This window comes from Pteronotus mesoamericanus, unplaced genomic scaffold (assembly GCF_021234165.1).
Source record: "Pteronotus mesoamericanus isolate MK-2021 breed Mesoamerican mustached bat unplaced genomic scaffold, CSHL_Meso_final contig_82, whole genome shotgun sequence".
NCBI classification, from domain to species: Eukaryota; Metazoa; Chordata; class Mammalia; order Chiroptera; family Mormoopidae; genus Pteronotus; species Pteronotus mesoamericanus.
In genome coordinates this window covers 2,559,039-2,583,198 of record NW_026555265.1, presented here as the reverse complement: position 1 = coordinate 2,583,198, position 24,160 = coordinate 2,559,039, and the positions used below count along the sequence as shown (strand labels likewise).

Sequence of the window (24,160 nt, the reverse complement as noted above, 5' to 3'; positions counted from 1 at the left end):
GGCCGAGCTTTGCTACAGCGAAGACGCCGACGTCACAGAGGGAGAGCCCACGTGACTGTGGCGGAGCAGGCCGTACCATTGTCCTGAGTCCGGGGAGGGAGGGCCACTGTCTGTACCCTCGAGCCTCGAACAGGAACCTCCAAATTCGAGACACTTGGCCCATTAGAACCTCTAAATATGTCGGACAGTGGAAAAATATTAGGTCTTGTAGGGCTTTTTACGGGCGAAAAGAGGCAAAAGTCTCGGAGAGCTGACGCCAAGTCCTCCCCTGCCATGTAGCAGTGGTAAAGTCCGAAGCTCAAATTCCGAGAATTGAGCTCTGTTGATTCTTAGAACTGGGGTTCTTAGAAGTGGTGATGCAAGAAGTTTCTAGGAAAGGCCGGACACCAGGTGATTATTGCTGTTGCTGCCGCCGCTGCTGCTGCTGCTGCCGCCGCCGCTGTTGCCGCTGGTGCCGCTGCCGCCGCCGCTGCTCATAATCATTATTTTACCTTTTAATTCTTTTTTTCCGCTCTTGCCAAATGCTTTGGCTCCAAGTTTCCTATGTGTATCTATTGATATAAATGTATATATTTATTTATTCTAGCTGTCAGGTGTTAAAATAAATGCCGAAGATTAGTCCCACGTCTCTCCCACTCTAAGATAGAGATTTTTTTAAATGTATTTATTGTTTTATTCTTGTTGCCTTTTGAGTGAATCGGCCGGTTTGGGGAGGCTTTTGCCACCCTCCCTTGTGTTGTTTTGGTTTTGGAAAAGGAGGTGGAGGAGAGGAAGGAGGGGAGTTAGGGGGCAGCCGGAGCTGAGAGGACGAGACAGTGTTTGGGGGGTGATTCGGGCAAGTCTGGGGGCTGTCTGGCCCTAGACCGCGGAGAGGACGCGCGCTCGCGCTCTAGCTTTCTGCTGCCTGCTTGCGTACGGCTTATGATCTCGCTGGATTCGTGCGGCTGTGTTTTTTTCCTCTTTTCTAGCTTGCAAACTGCCTTCCTCGCTAACCTCGCTCCTGCCTCCGCTTCCCTCCCTCCCTCCACCTTTCCCTCACCTCTTCTTCCATCCCCTCTCCGTCCTTCTTAGTAACTCCGGGAGGCGAGGCGGGAGGCTGCCTGCTCGCTCGCCCCGCTGGCTCTTTTCCACCGGCCTTGGTCCTCTAGATTCACTGCCTCCGAGTCGAGATTTGAAAGGGAAAATGTTAGCTTAGTCCTCGTGGTTTTTTTTTATTTTATTTTATTTTATTTTTATCCCCCTAAAACCTAGATGAAGTATAGTTTCTACTCTTTACTTTCAGAGCTGTGATCTCCCTAACGAGATGCGAGTGTTTTGGTGTCCCCTTCCCCAGTGTTTTGGAAGAGGTTTAGCTTGCCTGGGGGCGGGGATGTTGAATACTTTGAAAATTATTCTTTCTTGGTTGCAGTTGAGGGAGTTCGGAACACCCTCGCGCTCCCTCTCCCCATCCTAAGGAAGGAAGCTGATGGCGGGATGGGGTTTTGGGGAGTGGGTGGGAAAGGGGGTGCGCGTTTGCACCTGCGGTGCTGTTTGGCGTGTGGGGACTCTGGGAACCTTCACAGGACAGCGCAGCCAAGCAGGAAGGTGGCGGGATTTCTTGGCGGTTGCGGTGTTTGTATTTTGGGCGCTGCGTGACTCGGTGTTAGCTCCCAATGGTTCCTAAATTTTAGTTTATTTTTCCCATGGTGCAAGCTTTGTAAATGACAACTGTGGGCCAGAGAGTAGCCGACGTCAGGCTTCAAATTCCCGAGGTCCGTGCACTGGGCGAGGGGAAAAACAAAACAGCCCCAGCCTGCGTTCCTCTGTGCAAGACCCGGGAAGAGAGAAGGGCACTTTGTGGTCCTGGCCGGGCGACCGGGCGAGGGAGGAAGGGGCGCGGGAGCGAAAGGGAGATCTTTGTAAGTGATTTTGCAAAAACGGATTGCGAGGTTGGTTGGATTTGCAACCTGTGGCTCTCCTCGAGGGAGTAGGAAAGGGAGAAGGCGGCGGCGGCGGCGGCGGTGGCGGCGGCGGCGGCCGGGCCGGGAGCGGGTAGGGAGTTGGAGCCTCCGAAGTCGGCTGCTCACAGGGGCAGCTGTAGCGAGGGGCCACCCCGCTGCCGGCTGCAGTGACCGTGGTAAATGTCTTGAGAACTGTGGATTGCGTTGCCTGTATGATGCTGTGTTATTGGAACTCTGGCGAAAAATGGAACTAGTGTTGCAATCATGAGTTTTAAAGGTCCCCCATGGAAAACAAGAACACAACACAAATTTTAAAAGAATGAAAAAAGACCCCTTTTACGTTGTATCCCTTCTCAGGATAATTAAGACTTGGTGGTGGGGTCCTGGCAGCTGAGCAGGGGCATTGACCCTAAATAGGGTGCTGAAAGTCCAGAGGTGTTACTCTGGGTCTCTCACTGTCTCAGAGAGCTGGCCCTCCCCTTATCCCCCCTAAACTGATTTCATTTTTCATGGAGTTTTTTCCAGTCAGTTTATAGTTTCCAGGAGAAAAATCTTATAATGCTTTTTTTTTTTTTTAGTAAAGTGAATGTCAGTAGATGCATTTTTTTTTTTTTTTTTTTTTTTTTTTTTTTACTGTCCGGAAAGAAAAAAGTGGGGCAGGAGAGAGGGAACCAGGGAAAGGGCTGTTTAGAAATACAGTTTGTGGCTCTGAGCGATGCCACTGGCTTCCTCTACAGAGACTGCCAGTTTCCCTTTTTCTTTGCAAGGTGTGTGTGGTTTTAATAAATAACTTTAAAAAATAAGGGGGGTAGCAAGATCCATTGGGAGACAGGTATCTGTTTTGCTCACTATTTACTACCAAGAGCCTCTGGCACTGGAACAGAACCTCGTAAATCTGCAGCCCAAGTTGAAGTTCATCTGGCCCTAGTCCACACGCTATTCCTGGAGGTAGCAAACATGAGCTCAAAGGAATGAGGCGAAATCACATTCTTGCTTTAAAATATATACATATATACTTTTTTTTTTTTTTAAGAAGAAAAGGTATTTGTCTCTTAGGGAGAAGGAAATGGAAAGACAGCACCAGGAGATGTGCATTCCCCTGCTGAAATGACTGCAGTTGAGTCTTCAGGCCAAAATAGAAACTTGTAGATGGGAAATATCCCCCCCCACACCCATTTATTAATAAAAATTTCCAATATCCTATTATTTGAAAGACTTTCTAATACTGCAGGCCCAAGCATTGGCTGATTTTTAAGGGTCTCTTGATAGAGACAGTAAGGCCAGAAGTTGTTTGTGAAAACTAGGCAACTTGAAGAAGGCAGCCAGAGGAAGCGGGAATACTCCAACTGGCTTTTTCCTCTGTGCTCAGTTTGGAAGGGTTTTACCCATGCTTTCTTGAAAAGACCTTCCAGTTCATTCTTGGTTTGGTGGACAGGGGTGGGACCCTAAACTCTTAAGCTGTTGTTTGCTGAGCCTTGAAGAGTTCCAGTTATTGGTTGAGTAAATGGTAGCCATGACTAGATGTCAAAATCCTTCCTTCCCTCTCTCCCCTACCCGGTAGCCACACTCACTACCCACTTTGTTGTGAAAAACTTAAGATTCAGAGGAGGTGGTGTGGCAGCGCCACCCCTTGGTGCATGAAACTCTTATGTGCACAAGTCAAATATTTGAAAAATATTGTGAAATGACCTTAGGAGGATTTTTCCCCCCTTTAGGAATGGGAGATAAAGAACTAACTTTTTTTTTTTTTTGAAAGGACTTTGTGATTGGTCTCTCAAATGGGAAAGGAAAAGGTTGCTTTTCAGCTAGGATGGTGTCCTACGATAGGCAAAGTCGTTCGAATAAGAGTGTGCCTGTGTGTGTGCCAGCCCCAGGGAGGGGAGGGTTGCCTAGTTGGCTTTAAGTAAGTGAGTTCTCCAAGAGGAGGTAGTCCCCCTTCCCTTTTGGACTTGACTTCTCAGGGCACCTGAATGCTGCTGCCTGTGAGACATTGAGATAAGAAGGAATGTTCTAGTGTAAAAAGTCCATGGTGACTGGAAACCCTGTACTTTCGCTAGCGGCGATGGTGTATGGGGGAGGGGTGGATTCGGGAGTGAGGTCAGGGGGCTTGCTTGGGGCGGTGGCTGTCCGGTCTGTAGCTGCTTTCAGAGTCCAGTAGGAGTCAAAGTGGTGTGGCGCATGCCGGTTTCCTGCACTGCGCAACAAGTGGGAACGCTGCCGCAGTGATCCGAGTGAGGGTGGTGTGTTGTGGCAAAGCTGGCTGATTTCTCTTCGACCCACTGGAAGCCGGGACTGCTTCTCCCAATCTTTCCTGCTTCCCAGTCCAAGATCAGTGACCCCACCAAAAGACCAAACTCATCCCCTCAACCCCCCCTCCCAGATTTTCTCGGAGCGCCGTCAGCCTGGGCGGGACCCTGCCCTGGCCTCAAGAGACACCTTTCTTTATGAGCATCAGGAGTTTATTCTGGACTTTCTTTGCTAGCCGACCAGTGTTTGACAGAACGCTCTGCTAAATGCCTTCGAGTGTCGAGTGACATTCTGCTTTTTGAATGGAAGTGCACTCTTTCCCTTTTCAATACGTTCAGCCTTTCCAGCTGGAAAAATCAACGTGTATTTCACGAACTCAGTTCCAGATAATGTGCTGTGGTTGCTAGAGGTGTGAGCATCGCGAAGAACAGAATCACATCTAGTAAATTAAATGTTTTCCAGCTTTGCCTATGAAGGCAACCCCTCCCCCTAACAGACAGAAAAAACGGGGGGCGGGGTTGGGTGGAGATAGTTGGGGATAGTCGGGTGAGGTAGGTTGCGGCGGCGCGGTGATTTTCGGATGGACTGAGTCTGCCACCTAGTGATAGGTCTTGGCTGAGATCCCCGCTTTGGGCGGTGAGTTGACCGCTTCATCTCTGGTCTCCAGGTATCCTGACCAGGTGCTAGGGCTGACAAGGGAGGACACCCTCCAATGAGGATGGCATCTGACCTTCAAAGTTTCAGTAAGTTGGATGAAAATTAGAAAGTCTCCGGATGCTTGCCCGGTTCATGCTTGCTTAGTGATGGTTACCTCCAAGAAGAGAATTGTAAAATAACCCGTTTGGATCACACTATCTCCTTTTCACTGTGGCCTCTCGGGGTGGAGGTTGGGGAGCAGGGGAAGGAGGAGTAGATAGTGGAGGAATGCCGCCTGGGTTCTAGGACATCTCTTTACAGTTGAGGAAACAGTCCTGATGAGGAGGCCTGTTCATGGTGAGATAGGACTTAGCCTGGGCCAGATTCTAAGCTTCTGAATCTCCAGGTCAATGAGTGAAAGTCAAAGGCATGTTTATTTCCGCTCCTTTGACGTTATCTAAGAGAAGGAACAGCAGTCAGAGAGACCTTGCTTTTAACCTCTAGGTCACTGCAGTTAGAAATGGTTCTCCACCTGTCTTAGAGGAGTTAGTTCATAAAGTATGGCCTAAGATTTTCAGTAACCAACATGAAAAGCCTACAGTTGTGCTGAAAGGTGGAGATGGGATCTCAGGTCTTGGGGATGCTTCTGTTAGGGAGTGATTAAGGCCCAGTCTTTAGACATGCAGAGATGCACCTTGCTGCACCAGAGGCTCACATTTAGATCCTGAAATCCCTATCTAACCCCTTCTTCCTAAACTTTGCTAAATGGCTTGGAGAGGAATCAGTTGTGTGGGTGGGTCGTATGTATCGGCAAAGTGTAATCAGAATTTGTGCCACACAGGCTTCATAGCTAACTTTTCTTTTTGGGAGCTAAAAACTTAAGATGGCAAACGTGCTTCCGTGTCCTGGCGGCCCCTAGTGACCACGAGCACGCACACCCGTAGGAGACGCAGTCGTCTCCACCGGCCTGGCCCGCCAGAATCGAGTTTAACCTCTCCCACTGTGGGAGCTGCTGGAGGCCGCCTCGGAGAAACGCTCCTCTGTTCGGGTTGGAAACGAATCTGGGGACATGTTTGAAGAGCGGTCAAGTTTGACTCATCGCTTTCCAAGGACAGTTAGTGCCTTCCATCTTCATTAACGTGAATAAAAAGACCTTGGCTGACTTCTGTCCAGATCAGGTTTTTAAAGGCATTGTTTGGTTGGGAAGATCATGCCGCTCCCCTCCCCCGCCAGCCTTTTTGCAAAGACCGAGTGGGTCCAGCCAGGATGGCCGAGATATCTTTGCTCAGGACGTTGTTTGCTGGCACTGTCTGCCTGACCCTTTCTGGAAGCCTGTCGCAAGCTGGGAGCATTGGGAGCGTCCCTTCTGCAGCTCCTCTTCAGATCTTGCTGATAAAACACATCCCTCTATTTTATTGCATTTCCTAGAAGCTTGCAGGCTTGCAAGAGCGCTGTTGTCAGGAAACGTGATAGAAATGAAAGTCAGGACATAATGTCCCTGAACACCTCAGTCACACAAAACGACTGCCGAGGCCACCAAGTTATCGAATTCGCTTTCATCAACTGTCGACTCCCCATCCTCCCGCTCTCCAGCGGAGAGAGTCCCCCACAGAACCAAAACAACTCCGCAGTTTGACCTCACCCCATACCGCGGGACCATTGCGGCCAGAACGGAGCAATTTCTTAGCTGTGATGCTGCGGAGAAAGAGTGCTCCTCTGGCAGGAAACCCTGATGAGGGTTTCACTGCGGCAGCTCCAGCCTTATTAAAATTCCTTGTCCCTGTCCCTAAACAGTGCTTTGCACTTCCACGTTCTCCTTTGGATTTCTCGAGTTATTGGAGTTATTAGATTACCAATAATCCAACGGCTGGCAGGGATTGGGCGGGGGTTGGGGGAGGGACGGGTGGAGGACAGAGTTCTCCAAATCCCGAGACTGTCGAAACTGGGTCAATGGGAAGGAAGGAGGGGCGGGGCAGCAAGGGGGTTATTGGTTTCAAGCTTTGGTGGGAGGACTCCCTCTAGTGTTAAGTAGCGGTAAAACATGATTAGGTTTGAGCTCCCGGAATCACTGGACACCTAATTTCCAATAAGTGCATTTACTTAATTTTAACTTCACTTCCTGGATTCTCACCCCATACGATATTAAATTTCAGCCTTCGCTTTCACCATTATTCCACCGGGCGAAGGGATGAGAAAGCCTCCAAGTGGGATTTTATGAGGCTGAAGAGGCCCAATGTTTTTGAACGGACCTTAACACCGCCTCCTTCGCGAATGGGTTGCGTGGCTCAGTGTGTCGCCAACGCGTTTTTTAAGACCCATCTTTGGCCTTTAGAGCTGCGTCTTTCTCACCCCCAGTTCCCCAGAACCCGCCCCCGAAAGCGCCTCTAGGAGCCCGCTATTAGGAGATGGCGCCCAGGGGTTATAATTCCAAGGAAGGCCACGGGAAGGCAAGACAAATTGAGCGTGCCCCTGCGCGTGGTGGGGTCGCCGGCTCGGCCTCTGCTGAATCCAAACCATGTTTCTACAGGGTTTCGGAGAAATCGAATTTGGAAATCCCTAAATCTGGCCAGGTTTGGCCTGGCAGGTCCTATTCTAAAGACTTTTAGCGGAAACCCAGGCGGCTGGGTTCCCCTACTTGCCAACGTAGGCGGAAGGGGCTTTCGATTTAGTTTTTCTCTAGTTTTCCTCCAACTCGTCTAGGGTGCGCTGAACGGGAGACCCTGAGCCCCGGGGACTCCATATTTTAGACCTAAACGCCTCACCAGACCACCCTTTTAGAAGGGAGTTGGGGGCCAATCGAAAAAAAGATATGATGCCCCAAGCAAATAAACGCCGGAATTGGGCAAATGAGTCTCGGACTAGACCCGAAATCCTGGGTTTTAGACCTTGTTCTGCTACTGACTTGTCTGGGATTTAGGGGAAAGTGTGCCGTATTCCCCGCGAGCCTCCCAGGCCCCCCCCCGCCCCGCACTCCCCCTTCCTGGTGAATCCCCGGTGGCCTGCTCGGCGCAGGCAGCGATCCTGGCTGCCGTCGGGGGCCGGCAGCTTCCTGGAAAGTTACTTCTCGTTGGAGCCGGTGATAGGCAGAGTGTTCTGTGAAATCCGCTGAGCTGAGATCGACTACGTTCCGGGAATGAGAGGGCTGTGCCATTCCCCTTCCTGCCCCCTGCCTTGACGGCATAACAGGGGGAAGAAAAAAAAAAAAAAGGCACACTCACAATGTTAGTTACAGAGGTGCACGAAAAGTTTTATCTGAATGCAACCAAATTAAGGGCTGTCACGGCAGTACCACGGGGCCTCCGCAGAGCCTGCGGGGCCTTGGAGGTGGATGGGCAGGAGTGGCGGCACAACGCCCCCGGGTGGGCAGTCCCTGGCAGGCAGGTACTGTATAGTGGGGGTGAGTGAATCTGTGCCGGCTTGCTCCCGCGCTCCTGGCTCGGGTTTGTGCCGGTGTATGAGCGAGAGAAGGGGGCTGCCTAGTGCCCGCTGAGGGGAGGAGGGAGGAGAAGGATGGGATCATTGTACTGGCTAACTTTTGTTGGAACCTAGCTTCTGGCCTTCCTCTCATGTCCTCTCATGTCTCTCTGTCATTTTTTCTCTTCTCCTCTCTTCTCTCTTCTCTCCTCTCTCCTCTCTCTCTCCTCTCGCTGTGGAAGGGCCCTCTTTTTTCTTGTCCAGATCCTTTAAAAGTATCTGTCATTTTCCTCAAGTTGCCTACTTTTAAAACACCAAAGTAGAGAAAGTGTTCGGGTGGTGAGGGAAGGGAAGGGAAGGGGGCGGGGAAGAAGACAACCTTTAACTTTGTGGTTATTTAACTCTCCCTTGGTAGTTACCGTGGCTGGGGTGGGGTTGGGGTCAGGGGAGTCCAGGTCTGGGCCCTTGCATTTGTCAGTTTCTCCTTGACATCTCTGCTCTCTTGGTTATTTTTGTGGAATGAGTCTTGTGTGCTGCATTGGTGAGATGTCTGAAGCTAGCAGACAGGTTTGTCCAGGACTTGCTGGTGATTAGTTTTGAGATGTTGGGCAAGGCTTATCACTTGGAGCCTCAGTGTCCTTCCCAGTAAATCAGAGCTGTTATGAGGATCAAATACAATAATGGACTGGAAAGAACTAAGTGGTCTATAAAAAACCAACCGAATGCTAGTGGTGCCTTTGCACTTGCAGCATGTAGAGGGAAGCCTGTTGCCCACACCCACCATAACCCACATATTCACTATTTGTGGGCCTCCTGAGACGGAGCTATGTAGGAAGGAGTGGGACTTCATAATGACATGGACCTTAGTGTATGTGTGTTTGTTTTTGGCCAACCCAGGTAGAGGTTTAGGATAAAAAGTGCCCAGCCTAAAGCATGGCTGATAGTAGACCCAGGGGAATTGTTTTGTTTGTTTCGGTCTGAATCTGGAGTGAGTCATTGCCTAGTGTCAAGGTGAAATGGCAAATCTGGGCTTTCTGTGGTTCCAAAAGTGTGTGACTGGAAATCCACAGGCAAGCTGGTGGTTGAAGCTGGCTGAAGGACAACCTTAGGTATTCCAGAAGTGTTTAAGGATCTTTTCCATGAGGGGTGAGGAGAGGGTTTATAAATAAACCTCACATGTGCATTCAGCATTCTTTTTCAAAGGAGACAATCATTGAACTTTGGTGAGGACCAATTTACTGTGTCTCTTTTTGCCCATTTTGAGTTAGGATGGGGAGAGGAGGAAATAGGTTCTTTTGTCTTTTTCTGTCCTCTCCCTTCCCCCATTTTCTACCCCCCATTCCCACTCACTCACTTGCACACCTAACCTTGAAGCCGATGAGATTGAGTGACTGACACTTGGGACCACAGAGAAATGTCAGAGTTTTTGGTTACAGACTCAAGGAAACCTCTCATTTTAGAGTGCTCATTTGGTAAGACTCGGCAGCCTGGAATGGGAGCAAAGTGTTTGTGTGGGGGACAAACTTAAAAATGAGATTCACCCACATCAGGGTGCTTGCGTGTTTTACAGCACGTAGGCTGATTTGGAAAGGGATCAGGAATTTGAGTGAGAAGATCTAGGGCCCGGCTACTCACCAATCTCTGTGGCCTAACAGGACCTCCCTAGCCTGGGGCCCCTTTACCTGGAAAATAGCTGTAAGGCCTAGGCTTTTTTAAAAAAGTTGAGTCGGGGAGAGGGATGAGGTATTGCTTTGTTCTGTAGCCTGTATACAATCATAAATGAGAGTCTCCCAACACTCCTTTAAATTACTTTGTTTTAGAAAAACCAATTCAGATAAGGTACATATTTCACGAGAACTCAGTCCTGACCAGTTCTCAGCTAAACCACACAATTAAGTCTTTTACCAGCAGGGGGAAGCACACACTTGGAAGATTGTGACACTGTTATCTGGTCTTAGACCCAGGAGGAAAGGGAGAGAAAACTTTTAAACAGAAAGCAAAGATTCTTAAGAAAAGCATAGATATGCCATCTCAGGTTGTATTCCGTAGTGAGTCTTAAGTGTTTCAGAGTATCAGGAAGTACTGCCTGGCTGTTTGTCCTGGGCAAACCACTTGAACCCGTGTCTCAGTTTTGTCACCATTGAAATTGGGATAAAGATATTGACCTTATTGGCCCCGTGGAATCATTCCTAAGACTTGAAAGATAATATTTCAGCAGGTTTTGAAAAAGCATACGAATTTTTCAGACCCCTGAAGGATTATCCCCAATACTGAACTTTTTCTTTCTTTAAATTTTTCCCATAAATTCAATGGCTTTAGGGTGATATACATTTTTTACATTGAGAAAGGAAACATACGTGTATACATATATGTAACTTATGTATGTAACATATGCCCATAACTCAGGGTATAAACATTATCGTGCGGCTTCGGGTGCCTGTTGTTTTTGTAAGAGCAGAGCTGGAAAATGTTTGCTAGCTTATGGTAAAACCGCACCAGCTGGCGGGCTGCAGCTATCAAAGTAAAACTAAACACGTGTGTCCTAAAATAAGACTATAGTGGACAATCTTACATTCATTAAATCAATTTCTGTTTGCTTTTTTCTCTTCCCTTTAGGTTGTAAGCAAAATTTTGGACTGTGAATCGAGGCATTGGGTAAGTAAATTGAATTATTTGCCTTCAAATTTTGTGGAAAACCTATTTCTCTTGAATTTTCCAATGCATATGCGTCTGTGAACTTTTCTTTATGTGAGGGAAAGGATAGCCGATCCCCTCTCCATGACTCCCAGCCCTCCTTCTTTACTCCTGCATTAGACTATCTTAACATTGTTGTGTGATCATTCATTCCCGTACTTATTTCTTAGTTCAAATTAATTTAGCCACCTCCTATACCCAAGCACTGTGCAGGAGTTTGATGTACATTGAGATAATTCTAAAATCTCATAGGGGAGAAATGAGATACTGATGAGAATAGCCACAATTTTTGAGAACCTAGACCGTACATCAGGCACTTATCTCTAATTTTTACAACCACATAGTTGTTACTGCTATCACTTTGGGAAACCAAAGCCCAGAAGCATTGAGCAATCTGCTCCAAGCCACACAGTATAAAAAGGTAAAGCTAGCATGCTGACATTCAAAGCCTGGTGTCACTCCCTGCCTCTTAATGCTGGCACAGAACTTGGTATATGGGAAAAATACTCAACAATATTTCACTCCCTTCCCCATTTCCGTAAAGGGCTTTCTATTCGGACTTATTGGGTAAAAATGATCCTCCCCATTTTATAGATGTGAACAGTAGTACCCAGAGGTGGGCCATGAATTGTTTAAAGACCACACACAAGGGGCCTCAGTTTGCATTCCATATGTTAGCAGGTGGAACAAGCTGTATTTTATGCTCCTGGTCAGCAGAAAACAGATTTCAGAGAACTAACAGGATTTCGACCTTCTTTTGCAGGTGAAGACAAAATGGCCTCACCAGCTGACAGCTGTATCCAGTTCACCCGCCATGCCAGTGATGTTCTTCTCAACCTTAATCGCCTCCGAAGCCGCGATATCTTGACTGATGTTGTCATAGTGGTGAGCCGTGAGCAGTTTAGAGCCCATAAGACAGTCCTCATGGCCTGCAGGTGAGGGTCCAGAAGGGAAAGGTAGATGAATACAAGGGGAGTGATGGTGCTGGCGGTGCTGGCAGTGAGCAAGATGGAATATGTGGGCCTTCTGCTGTGTTCTGGATCATGTCTCATTAGTGTCCAGATCTCCAGCTCATGGCCTGGCAGAGTAGGTGCCCAGGAATGGAATGAATGCACACACCTTTGGAGAAGAAAGAGTTTCTGTTCTTTGGGAACAGAGGGAGAAGAAATCAGATACTGTCTCAAGAAAGGATGTGTTTGGGGCAAACATGGAGTATAACTTCAGTTTACATGTTGAAAAAATGAAGGATGAAAGAGATTTTTAAAGTATACTAAGTGAATTAATTGGAAATCACTTGTTCTTTTATTCCATAACTGTATTTGTTTTTATACTATGGCTATATTTCCATTGGATTTTATACTATGGCTATATTTCCATTGGTAAGTTAGTGAAAGTGAACCAGCTACTTCTTCATATTCGTCAAGGATTTCATGTGTTCAGAGCAATTTTATATTCCATCATCTCCCTGGATCTTCACAGTGGCCTGTGTTATGGATGGCATGATTGTCTCCATTTTATAGATGATAAAACTCATAGTGAACTGATGTAGAGTCAAGTATCTTGATTGCTAGTAGAGAACTTATTCAACATCTGCAACAAGCACCTGTTTTGTTTTGTTTTGTTTTATAGTGGAGAGAACAGGTTAATGGAGATACGGCAATTATAGTTAATGGTAACTACATGCTTACTATGGGACAGGCATCATTCTGTACCCTTTACATGTTTATTCTTGTCACAGCCCTATAAGGTAGACATTGTTGTCCCTGCTTCACAGATAAGGAACATGAGGTGCAGAGTAGTTAAGTATCTCACCCAAAGTTGCATTGCTTTTAGTGGTTGAAGTGGAGCAGAATTGAGATGGCATCCTACAAGTCTGGCTTTGTACTGAGTGCTCTGTTAGACAACATGGTATCCGGAGGCATAGCTTGAAGTTGGATTTGGATCTTCTAGGAATATTGACTTTATGATAATCTATGGGCTTTTAGAAAAAAAATCAGTAGAATGTAGATGTAGACATTATTTTACTTATTTGTCACCATTATCCAACTTTACTTTTTTAATATAGTTTTTTTAAAAAAATATAAGAGTTTTCAAATAAGAATAAAGTGGTGGAACAAGGGGAAACCTTATCCCAAAGATATAGACAAAAATAGTTAATGCAAATAAGTGTTAAATTTAACTCTGGTCATCTGCGCCATTAACACTAAAACAAAAACAGGTTCTAAGACTTTGAGAGAATCACTTAACCTCTCTGATCTTAGTCCTCCCATTTGTAAAGGGGGTGAATGATAATATATACCTGGCAAAGATGTGGGGAACACAAGATAATATTTGAAAAGTGCATAATGACTCACTGGCATTTAGTGAGCACTTCATAAATGGCACTATTACTATAATTGCCATGGAAGTTGTGGAGCCCGGGCCTGGAGGGAGGGGCTGCATGTGATGCTTACCATAATTGGTGACAGAGTCTATATATCTGCTATAGTGAGACATTTGTTTGTTTTACAGTGGCTTGTTCTACAGCATCTTCACAGACCAATTGAAATGCAACCTTAGTGTGATTAATCTCGATCCCGAGATCAACCCTGAGGGGTTCTGCATCCTCCTGGACTTCATGTACACATCTCGGCTCAATCTACGGGAGGGCAACATTATGGCCGTGATGGCCACAGCTATGTACCTGCAGATGGAGCATGTCGTGGACACTTGCCGGAAGTTTATCAAGGCCAGGTGAGCTGCCACCTGATGGAAGCCTTGGCGATGAAAGGGATCAGAAGGGATCAGAAACCCTTGATAATGTGTACATTTAGGGAAAAAAAAAATTGTTTATAATGTGCCACAACCTACATTTCCACTATCTTTGCACACTCCTGCCCTTAGAGACTCCTGTGCTCCAGGCCAACTTGACTCCTTACTGCTGTCCCGATTTGTCTTGTACATCCTCACCTCTTGGCTTTCCCCCATTCACTTGATAATGCCCTTTTCTCCCACCCGTCCTGCAAGGTCAAGCTTGGATGTTAGCTCCTCGGTAGATGTTGCTATGATTATCGCTCAGCTTTTTCTTCAGTTCCTCCTCTGTGTTCCAAAGCCTTTTGCCTGTCCTTTAGAAGTTCCTGCTGTTTTAGCTAACTCCCTATCCAAGGGCTGGAAAGACATGACCATTATTTAAAGGTGAGGAATTTGAGAGCCAAAGAAGCAAGGAGCTTTGTTTAGAACCATTTGGTTCATTGCTCTTGGGGTCATTGCAACCTGTCTTAAACAGAAGGGTTTCCAGCCTCTGTTTAAACCCCTCCAGGAGCCAGGAACTTAGTGCTCCCAGAGCCACACACAGTCCACCTTGGACAGCCAGAAAGCTCCTCTTTAGGGCGAGTTGAAGTGGCCTCCTTAAGCTTTACTCATTGGTTCTAGCTGTTTCCTGTGATCGTGTTTGAGGTGGCCTATTTTTCGCCCACATAGTGTTTCTTCAGATACATGCAGCTAGAGCTCTTTGTCTCCTATGGGTGAAAATGGTGGCAAGACCATCACTGCCATTGTCTGTGAGCACTTTCTCTAGGTCAGGCCCTGTGCTTGGAGTGGTTCAGTAACTTGTTCCAGGTCACACTGCTGTTAAGTGGCTCAGCTGGGATTGGAAACCAGGTCTGGCTGCTTCAGCGTCCGGGCTTCCTGCACAAGCAATGCTGCCTGTTCTCCAAAGTACACTTCCCTGCGACTTGAGTCCTTTCTTCGACAGGGCGCCAGTCTGTCTCTGACCCTCTGCACACGTAGCACCAGAATTGTATTTCTTCCCGCCCTGAGCTTCAGTTTCCCTGTGTATACAATGGAGGCAGGAACACCTGCCTTCCCTTCCTTGCAGGATTTTGCATGGGTGACATGAGACAAGGGCTCTGAAAGATTTACGTCCTTTAATAATCTGAGGAATTAGAGTCACCTACCTACATACATATGTGACTTAAACATACAAGGTGGTGTGTAAACAGGTCTAGATTGTATGGGAAACTCTCTTCTCTTCTCTGGGCCTTATTTCCCCAACTGGGGGCTAGATTGCTAGACTTCAAGCGTAAATGCCTTGTGACTGCATATATTTCCCTACTCCAGAGCACAGCTCCTGTGTCTAGCTGACCCAAGCACAACTGTGGTTACATAGACCAGTGTCACTTGGAAGGTCATCTGTGTAGTAGTTCTCACTTGGAGGCCGGTTTATTCTCTTTTTCTTCTGCAGTGAAGCAGAAATGGTCCCTGCCATCAAGCCTCCCCGTGAAGAGTTCCTGAACAGCCGGATGCTGATGCCCCAAGACATCATGGCCTATCGGGGTCGTGAGGTGGTGGAAAACAACCTGCCGTTGAGGAACGCCCCCGGGTGTGAGAGCAGAGCCTTTGCTCCCAGCCTATACAGTGGCCTGTCCACACCGCCAGCCTCTTACCCTGTGTACAGCCACCTCCCTGTCAGCAGCTTCCTCTTCTCCGATGAGGAACTGCGGGATGCCCGGATGCCTGTGGCCAACCCCTTCCCCAAGGAGCGGGCCCTCCCCTGCGATAGTGCCAGGCCAGTCCCAGGGGAGTACAGCCGGCTGGCCATGGAGACATCCCCCAGTGTGTGCCACAGCAACATCTACTCACCCAAGGAGGCAGCCCCAGAGGAAGCACGGAGTGACATGCACTACAGTGTGGCCGAGGGCCCCAAGCCGGCAGCGCCCTCGGCCCGAAACGCCCCATATTTCCCCTGTGACAAGGCTGGCAAGGAGGAAGAGAGACCTTCCTCAGAGGATGAGATTGCCCTGCACTTCGAGCCCCCCAATGCCCCCCTAAACCGGAAGGGTCTGGTTAGTCCACAGAGCCCCCAGAAGTCTGACTGCCAGCCCAACTCGCCCACGGAGTCCTGTAGCAGCAAGAATGCCTGCATCCTTCAGACCTCTGGCTCCCCTCCAGCCAAGAGCCCCACTGACCCCAAAGCCTGCAACTGGAAGAAATACAAGTTTATTGTGCTCAACAGCCTCAACCAGAATGCCAAACCAGAGGGCCACGAGCAGGCCGAACTGGGCCGCCTTTCCCCTCGAGCCTACACTGCCCCGCCGGCCTGCCAGCCGCCCATGGAGCCTGAGAACCTTGACCTCCAGTCCCCAACTAAGCTCAGTGCCAGCGGGGAAGACTCCACCATCCCACAAGCCAGCCGGCTCAATAACATTGTCAACAGGTGATTTCACAGGCAGTCCCGGCCTGGGCTCAGGGGTCACCTGGCAGGGTTCCAGGCTCACTTCTGATGGGTGCAGGGGCTGTGTTATTGTCTTGCCTGAAATGCTGAGCATATCTGAGGTGTGGGATAAGTGTCTAATGACTGAATTAGCCTAACTAAGGGAGTATATTAAGCATCAGTATGTTTTTTTCATAGCAAGTGAGAGAATTCCCTTCTATGGTAGAAGGGCATGGTCTTGGTGTGGCAGGGGACACTCATTCTCGCTTTGGCCTGAGGGAGGCTGCAGACTGCAGTACTGAGGGCAAGGAACTTAGCCTGGGGATGGGGACCAGGGGAGGGCTCCACTCTGCTCCAGTTCCAGCTGCTAAGATCCTTTACTTCCGCCCACAGGTCCCTGACAGGCTCCCCCCGGAGCAGCAGCAGCGAGAGCCACTCGCCGCTCTACCTGCATCCCCCCAAGTGCACGTCCTGCGGCTCTCAGTCCCCACAGCACTCAGAGATGTGCCTCCATACTGCTGGCCCCACGTTCCCTGAGGAGATGGGAGAGACCCAGTCTGAGTACTCAGATTCCAGCTGTGGTGAGTCCCTTCCCCTCCTCCCCTGGCCAGGCGGAAGGCTGGCCCCTGCCTCTCCTCTGCAGGGTTTGTCTTCCATTTTACTTATACTGTTGTCACTGATTGAGGGAAACTCCTAAATGGAAGTTCATCGGCACCAGCTGATTGCCCCACTCTTGACATCTTAGGGAACTAGGCTGACCAGAGCAGGAGATGGGGTGTTAGAGTTAATCTGGGGTAACTGAGAATGAGCAAACACACTTTTCAGCATCATTCCAGAAGAGGTAGCATGTGGGCTTGCTCTAACTCCCAGACCTTTCTCAGCCCCTCTGGACCCAAACTTAAGGTGCAGGACCTATGCACATGTTAGTGCACCTGCTAGGTTGTCCACCCTATAAGGGGAAGCATCTGAATTGATTGATTCCTACATCTCCTATAAGTCCTAGTGAGTCTGTAGAACAGAGTGGGTATTCAGTGAATGTTAGTTGAATTAGACTAGATAAAATGAATTATTAAATTGAAATTTCTGGGTGGTCTGTGTTTGACATCCCCAGTTTTTACCAAACAAAAAAGTCTATGTCTTCTTGCATCTCTAGCTGCAGTAATAGAGCCCAGTAATATCAAATTAGGGGTGAGCCACCATGAGGCATCATTTTCAAATTGTTATAACAATGGGAAAAAAATAGTGACGCTGAGCGGTTTGGCACAGGGTTGTGGACCTGTAGTTGAGAGAGCAGGGACTGTCCCTGCCTGTCCCCCTGGCCATTTGCCTTTGGCCTGCACTCTACTTCCTTCTCTCTGAGGCTCTGTTTCTACTTCCACCGTCATCTGTGTTCTCCCAGTCTCACAGAAGTGCTTGGGAGACATGAAGTGCAGATCAGTGCACGGGTAACCATGTTTGTCATTAATCTTCCCAGTGACTTCAAAGTATCATTGAATTTGATTTATATCTTACATTCTTGTGATGCTTTGTGTCTTATCATGTGCTCCTATGAAGTAAGTAGAACAGGGGTTTATTATCCTGATTTTGGAGATAGAGACGCAGACAGAGGATCAGGGACTTAAAAGGTCTTGCTGAGGGCATATGAATGCAAGTGGAAGTATGAACTGATAGGAAAGTAGTTCTCAGTGCTCTCCAGCAAAGGAAGAGCCCTGCCGAGCTTTCCTCAGGCTGGTGCTGACCGTAAGGGAACCTGCTGGTTTGAGCTTCCCTTCTGTACCTTAACATTCAAATCTGTCTCCTTTCTCCTTTGTGACTGAGACTGTAAATGCTAAGAAAAATAAAATTCCCACAGGTCCCTTGCTCGGGGCCGCCATGTATGTTGGGTGGGCAGGGGCACTGGGGGTAGATATAGAGGTGAGGGGGCCTTGGAGCCCCATCTCCCTTCCTCATGCTGATGTTGGTGTCCCCTCCCACCCTCTGACAGAGAATGGGGCGTTCTTCTGCAATGAGTGTGACTGCCGCTTCTCTGAGGAGGCCTCCCTCAAGAGGCACACGCTGCAGACCCACAGTGACAAACCCTACAAGTGTGACCGCTGCCAGGCCTCCTTCCGCTACAAGGGCAACCTCGCCAGCCACAAGACCGTCCATACGGGTATGGCCCTGCCCCACCCCACCTGAGCTTGCCAAGGTTACTGGGGTCAGGAAAGGGAGAGGACTCCAAAGAAAGCAGTCTAGGGGCTTGGTACCTGGTCGGGGAGGCCGAGAGCAGGCCCCGTCCTGGCCCGAATGAGGTCCCTAGCCCTGCCGCGGCGTCTTTGCATAGTGACTTGTCCACTTCCTGTATCCTTTGTCTTTCCTCTGAGTTGCTCTGTCCTGCTTCTCTACTCTTGCTGGAGTCAGAAATGCTAATCCCATTTTCAAGGGGGAGAAACTAAGGCTGAGAGATGCAAAGTAGATTTGGTTTGGATAAAGCGACAAAGAAAAAAACTAAAGGCCTTTTGATTTCCTCTAAGGGCTTATTCCTTATCAACTCACATTCCTTTACCAGGTAGCTTCTAATAACCTGATTGTTGTCCAGAGTTGACTCTCTTTTGGTATTTTAAGTGGCTCCTTTATCCCAGAAACTTTCCATGAAGGAAGGCACTGGCCTTCTGTTGGTTTCCTCTGTCTGAGCATCTATTCCAACTCAGGCCCCACCTCTCAGCAAATGGAATCCAGCTGTGTAGTTGCCGCAAGTGGAAAAGTATGTTTGTTCTCAAAGAGAGAAATTAGAGTAGCCCGATTGTATCTTCCTGCTCAGTGGGTTGACTATTGAATGAGTCTTATCCAAGCAAAAAGCTAGAAGAGCTTTCCCAGTTCATCTAAATTTGCCCCTCAGGTTCCAGAGAGGGAAACTGAGGCCCAGAGAAGGAGAGTGACTCTTCCAAGTCCCACTGTTAGATAACCTGAATGGCAAACCTGGTACCAAGGCTTCCCGGAACCTCGCTCTGACCCTTTCCACACCCAGCGTTGTCTCTACTCCTCTGTGCTTCTTGACTTTGGTCAAGGGGCGCTGGCTACCTATAGGGGGTGGTAGGCAGGCCCGGAGGCAGGTGCCCAGATCCTCTCTTTGACATCTTCCAAGGGACAGAAAGTCGAAACCCAGCTTGCTTTGAAATCCAGGGGCCAGGGACTGTGGCTCCCTCCACTGAATGTAGCTATCCTTTTTCCCTTTCTCTCGGTAATAGGTGAGAAACCCTATCGTTGTAACATCTGTGGGGCCCAGTTCAACCGGCCGGCGAACCTGAAAACCCACACTCGAATTCACTCTGGAGAGAAGCCCTACAAATGCGAAACCTGCGGAGCCAGATTTGTACAGGTGACCAGGGGGCTTGGGGAAAAACCCCTCAACCTCTGCACACAGCTGCTGAGAGAAGTACAGCTCACCCTGACAGGGCCACTCATGCTTTGCTCTTCTATCCAGGTGGCCCACCTCCGTGCCCATGTGCTCATCCACACTGGCGAGAAGCCCTATCCGTGTGAAATCTGTGGCACCCGTTTCCGGCACCTTCAGACTCTAAAGAGCCACCTGCGAATCCACACGGGAGAGAAACCCTACCATGTAAGGGAGCCTCTGTGGCTACTGGCTGACCTGGGAGGAACAGGGAGGTGGAGGGGTGGGGCAGCAGAACTGTTTGCTCCGGTCTCAAGCACACAGTGGAATGATCACTGAACTGGTGATCGTAGACCTGGATTCAGGCCTGAGTCCCGAAGACACCCTGCTTGAGCTGGGCCTGGGTCTCAGTTTGCTCATCTTTAAAGTCAGGCTATTGGGCTACCTGATCTGGGCCTTAGGGAAGAGGTCTGGACTATGGACACACAGACAGTGGAGTCATTCATTTATTCTACAAATGCTTATTGGGTACTTACTCCTCTGTACTGGCCTCGATATCTTCTTAAGAGGAGCTAAAAGGTTTGAGAAGGCGCAGCCATAGGAGTATTAGGAGACACTGGTGATATAAAGTAAAGCAGAGAAAAGGCCATTTCAAGAAGGAGCAGAGGGCCTGCATCCAGAAGCCAGGATCGCTCCTCAGAATCATGGTATTCCAGAGCAGGGACTTGGCAAACTATGGCTTGTGGGCTAATTCTTTAACATTCTGTGAGCTAACAATGTTTTTTTATATATTCAAGTGTCTAAAAAAAAAAAAAAAAACCCAAAAGAATAATATTTTGTGATATGTGCAAATAATATAAAATTTAAATTTCAAAATCCATAAAGTTTTATTGGAACACAGCCATGCTTACTTATTTACATCTTGTCTGTGGTTGCTTTCATATCACAACAGTAGAGCTGAGTAGTTGTGTCAGAAAATGTAGTAAAATAGCCCACAAAGCCTAAAATATATACCATCTAGGTCTTTACAGAAAGAGTTTGGGGATCTCTGCTGTAGAGGCAAAGATACTGCCCGGGAGACAGAGATATCTGGGTTCTTCCTCTGACCTTGGGCAAGCCCTGAGGATGCTGCCAATGAGCCGTTTTCAAAGTGCACTTTCAGTCACTGAGGTTCTGTGGCCCCGCAGGGCAGGCCTGAGACTGCAACCTCTCCCTCCTTTCCAGTTTCCATTTAATTTGAAAAGAAGGTCCCCGGCTTACAAGTGCAGAAACCACTGGTATGGATGATGCTGACTTTGATGAGTTTATGGCATCACTGTAGGTAGTGATAAGCACAAGAACAAACCAATGAATGGTTAACCCATATCACAAACGTTAACCGCAAAATGTGGTCGTTTTCATTGGCTTGTTTATCAGTCCTTGAGTAACCATCTTCTTACTTGCTGTATGTTCTTGGGCAACATCAGTCATCAATCCTCTCAGTACCTAAATTTCCTCAGCTGTAAAATGAGCCCATAATAGGACCTACCACACAGTGTTATTGTATCAACTTAATGAATTTGCTAAAGTGTGCGCAGTGGTACTTCGCATATAATAAGAGGACAATAAATATTGCTATTATAATTATTCACTAGAAGGTTAGATGCACAGGATGTCTGGTTAAGAGTGACCTACAGAGTGTATTGATTCAGTCCCTCAGGGAGGGAGAGCCAGGGCCCAGGGAGAGAAATGACCTGCTCAGGACACGCAGCAGAGGGTGGCACGGAGGGGCCCCGTTTCTCCTGAGACCGTGGCTCTTTCTACACACTGTCCCACCCGTTCTGTTTTTTATTTCTCAAAATTTATTTGTTTTTACTTTAAAACCTATTCTCTCTATGAACATATCTTTTATATCCCTTTTATCTGAGAATAGTTTTAAATTTATAGAACAGTTGTAAATGGGGTACTGAGTTCCCGCATGCACCCAGTTTCCCCTGTTGTTAACATTTTACATTAGTAATATACATTTGTCACAACTAATGAACCCATACCAATGCGTTATTATAAAGTCCATACTTTATTTGGATTTTCCTACTTCTTACCTAAATTGTCCTTTTTCTATTCTAGAATTGCATCCCGTTTACCCCCTTAAGTCATTCATTTCACTCTTAAGTAACTTTTCCACTAAAACTGTTAACATTTGTTCAATCAAAGCAAGAAGCAGCTCTATTTGGTTATGCCTTATTAGCTTACCTAAAGTGTACACACTAAGAAAGAATAGAGCTGCATTTTTTAAGGTGTGTCTTAGATTCAATCATTTTCATGAATTCAGACATTTTGCAGTCCATTTGTCCAAATGTGTTTAGATTTAGTGCGTAATTGCCTAAGAGGTATATTCTAGTAGATACCAGGAAGATTATAAAGTTGAGTGAGGAGTGGTCACTGCCCTCCAGGTATTCCCCACCTGATAAGGCAAGGCTAGAAGTCTTAACAGAGGTTCAAAGGAAAGAGGGATTCTTTTCAGTCTAGAGAGATTCGGGGAAGCCTTAATAATTAGGAGAGTTTGCATCTGAGCTGCATTTTTGCCTAAGACTTGAAACTTGTGGAATGCATTAAGTCAGGGAAGTACAGCTCAAGCAGGAGAAAAATATGAGCAACACTTTGGAAAACGGGGAAGGGACATTTGCATAAAGCTTACTGGTCCCTAAACAGAAGCCAGGATGCAGATGGGTTCTTAACCCAGCAGGCCATCAGAAAGGAAGAGCTGCCTGATTGCTCCCAGGGAGAAGTGCCTTCTCTGGGCCTGACTTGTTTCTTGGGTCGATGACAGCTAACAGTTTACCTCTGGTTTTCCTTCAGTGTGAGAAGTGTAACCTGCATTTCCGCCACAAAAGCCAGCTGCGTCTTCACTTGCGCCAGAAGCACGGAGCAATCACCAACACCAAGGTGCAATACCGCGTGTCTGCCACTGACCTGCCCCCGGAGCTCCCCAAAGCCTGCTGAAGCATGGAGTGTTGATGCTGTCCATCCGAGCCCCTTCTCAAAACCTACCCAAAGGATACTGTAACACTTTACAATGTTCATCCCATGATGTAGTGCCTCTTTCATCCACTAGTGCAAATCATAGCTGGGGGCGGGGTGGGGGGAGGGGCGTGGGGACCGGGAGCCTCGGCAGCTCCCCTTCCCCCACTGCCATCAAACATTAAGAAAATAATATTGCTTCTCCTATGTGTAAGGCGAACCATGTCAGCAAAAAGCAGAGTCATTTTGTATATCAAAGTTGGGGGAGTATGCAAAAGTTCTGACTTGACTCAGTCTGCAAAATGAGGAATGTGTATGTTTTGTGGGAACAGATGTTTCTTTTGTATGTAAATGTGCTTTCTTTTAAAAGAGACATAGGTATGCTATCAAACAGAGGGCTTTAATTTTTTTAACCAAAGGTGAAGGAATATATGGCAGAGTTGTAAATATATAAATATATATATATAAAATAAATATATATAAACCTAAAAAAGATATATTAAAAATATAAAATTGTGTTAAAGGCTCGATTTTGTATCTGCAGGCAGACACGGATCTGAGAATCTTTATTGAGAAAGAGCACTTAAGAGAATATTTTAAGTATTGCATCTGTATAAGTAAGAAAATATTTTGTCTAAAATGCCTCCGTGTATTTGTATTTTTTTGCAAGTGAAGGTTTACAATTTACAGTAAAGTGTGTATTTAAAAAAAGAACAAAAAAAGCTGCAGAAGGAAAAATGTGTAGTTTTGTTCTAGTTTCCAGTTTGTATATACCTATACAATGTGTCCTACGGTGCCTTTTTCATGGAAGTTTTCAACGATGGACAAGCGCGCCATCCCTTTCTGAAGTGTAGGCAGACACAGGGACTTGAAGTTGTCACTAACTAAGCTCTCTTTCGGAATGTTTGTCTCATCCATCACATTCTGCGTCATGCTTGTGTTATAACTACTCCGGAGACAGGGTTTGGCTGTGTCTAAACTGCATTAATGTGTTGTAAAATATAGCTGTACAAATACAAGAATAAAATATTGAAAAGTCAAGTCAGCTTGTCCCAGGGGTCTTTCCTTGTGTTGGAATCGGGACTGAATGGACCTGGTTTCCTCTGCTCTTAACCTTGTGGAAAGTGCTCGCAGAGGGTGGCAGCTGCTGGCTAGGGGAGTCTTGGAAAGGCCAAGGCTCCTGATAACTAGGCAGAGACCCATCTTTGGCTCCCAGCACCAAGCTGGACCGCAGGCCCCAGACCCTCCTCATGAAACATTTTGGTAGGGATTTTGGATGGATCTCTCACCCCTATATCTGGCTAGTTACCTCCGCTTTCTCTGCCCCCATCCCCACGCCCACACTCAGAGGTCTAGGCTGAACCATTAATGACTTCAGTTCTAGCCCTTCTGACCCAGTGTGTGGGTCCTTTCTGCCTCGGGGCTTTGGAGAATTTGCCCATTTCAGGACATGAGAAGGTTGGTCTTGCCTCCTGGCTTCGTAAACAATTTGTCTCTGTTTGGGTCCCGGGAGAAGGTATGAAGGCCTCCGGCCCCAGGCATACATTTCTCAGTCTTGGTGTCTTTTTGGTATCTGCTGAGTGGTTGACAAACATCTGTAGACTGGGAAGCTTTTTCCAGTGTGACTGGGGACAGTCATTATCCTCTGGGTCCCTTTCCCAACCC

The 24,160-nt window shown here is 47.5% G+C and overlaps 1 protein-coding gene across 7 annotated transcripts; it reads left to right on the top strand.

Moving 5' to 3' along the window:
• The first annotated feature begins 331 nt into the window (after window positions 1–331).
• Window positions 332–23,531, top strand: BCL6 (BCL6 transcription repressor). Of its 7 annotated transcripts, none has more exons than XM_054585101.1 (11): window positions 332–390; window positions 4,855–4,930; window positions 10,854–10,892; window positions 11,695–11,866; window positions 13,443–13,664; window positions 15,154–16,125; window positions 16,516–16,703; window positions 18,107–18,274; window positions 19,350–19,480; window positions 19,586–19,723; window positions 22,334–23,531. In XM_054585101.1, the coding sequence occupies exons 4-11, from the start codon at window positions 11,706–11,708 to the stop codon at window positions 22,475–22,477; spliced, it is 2,124 nt and encodes a 707-aa protein (XP_054441076.1). In that variant the 5' UTR covers window positions 332–390; window positions 4,855–4,930; window positions 10,854–10,892; window positions 11,695–11,705; the 3' UTR covers window positions 22,478–23,531. The 7 variants fall into 7 exon arrangements, with proteins under 7 accessions (XP_054441076.1, XP_054441074.1, XP_054441080.1 ...); XM_054585103.1 differs by lacking the exon at window positions 332–390 and adding an exon at window positions 4,054–4,629; XM_054585099.1 differs by lacking the exon at window positions 4,855–4,930 and having other exon boundaries at window positions 335–390.
• The last annotated feature ends 629 nt before the right edge of the window (window positions 23,532–24,160 follow it).

Bases quoted from the DNA above. Each gene is read 5' to 3' on its own strand.
- BCL6 (XM_054585101.1), top strand. From the start codon at position 11,706: ATGGCCTCACCAGCTGACAGCTGTATCCAGTTCACCCGCCATGCCAGT. The intron at 16,126-16,515 runs GTGATTTCACAG...TTCCGCCCACAG, and splicing joins CTCAATAACATTGTCAACAG to GTCCCTGACAGGCTCCCCCC. The intron at 19,481-19,585 runs GTGACCAGGGGG...TCTTCTATCCAG, and splicing joins GCGGAGCCAGATTTGTACAG to GTGGCCCACCTCCGTGCCCA.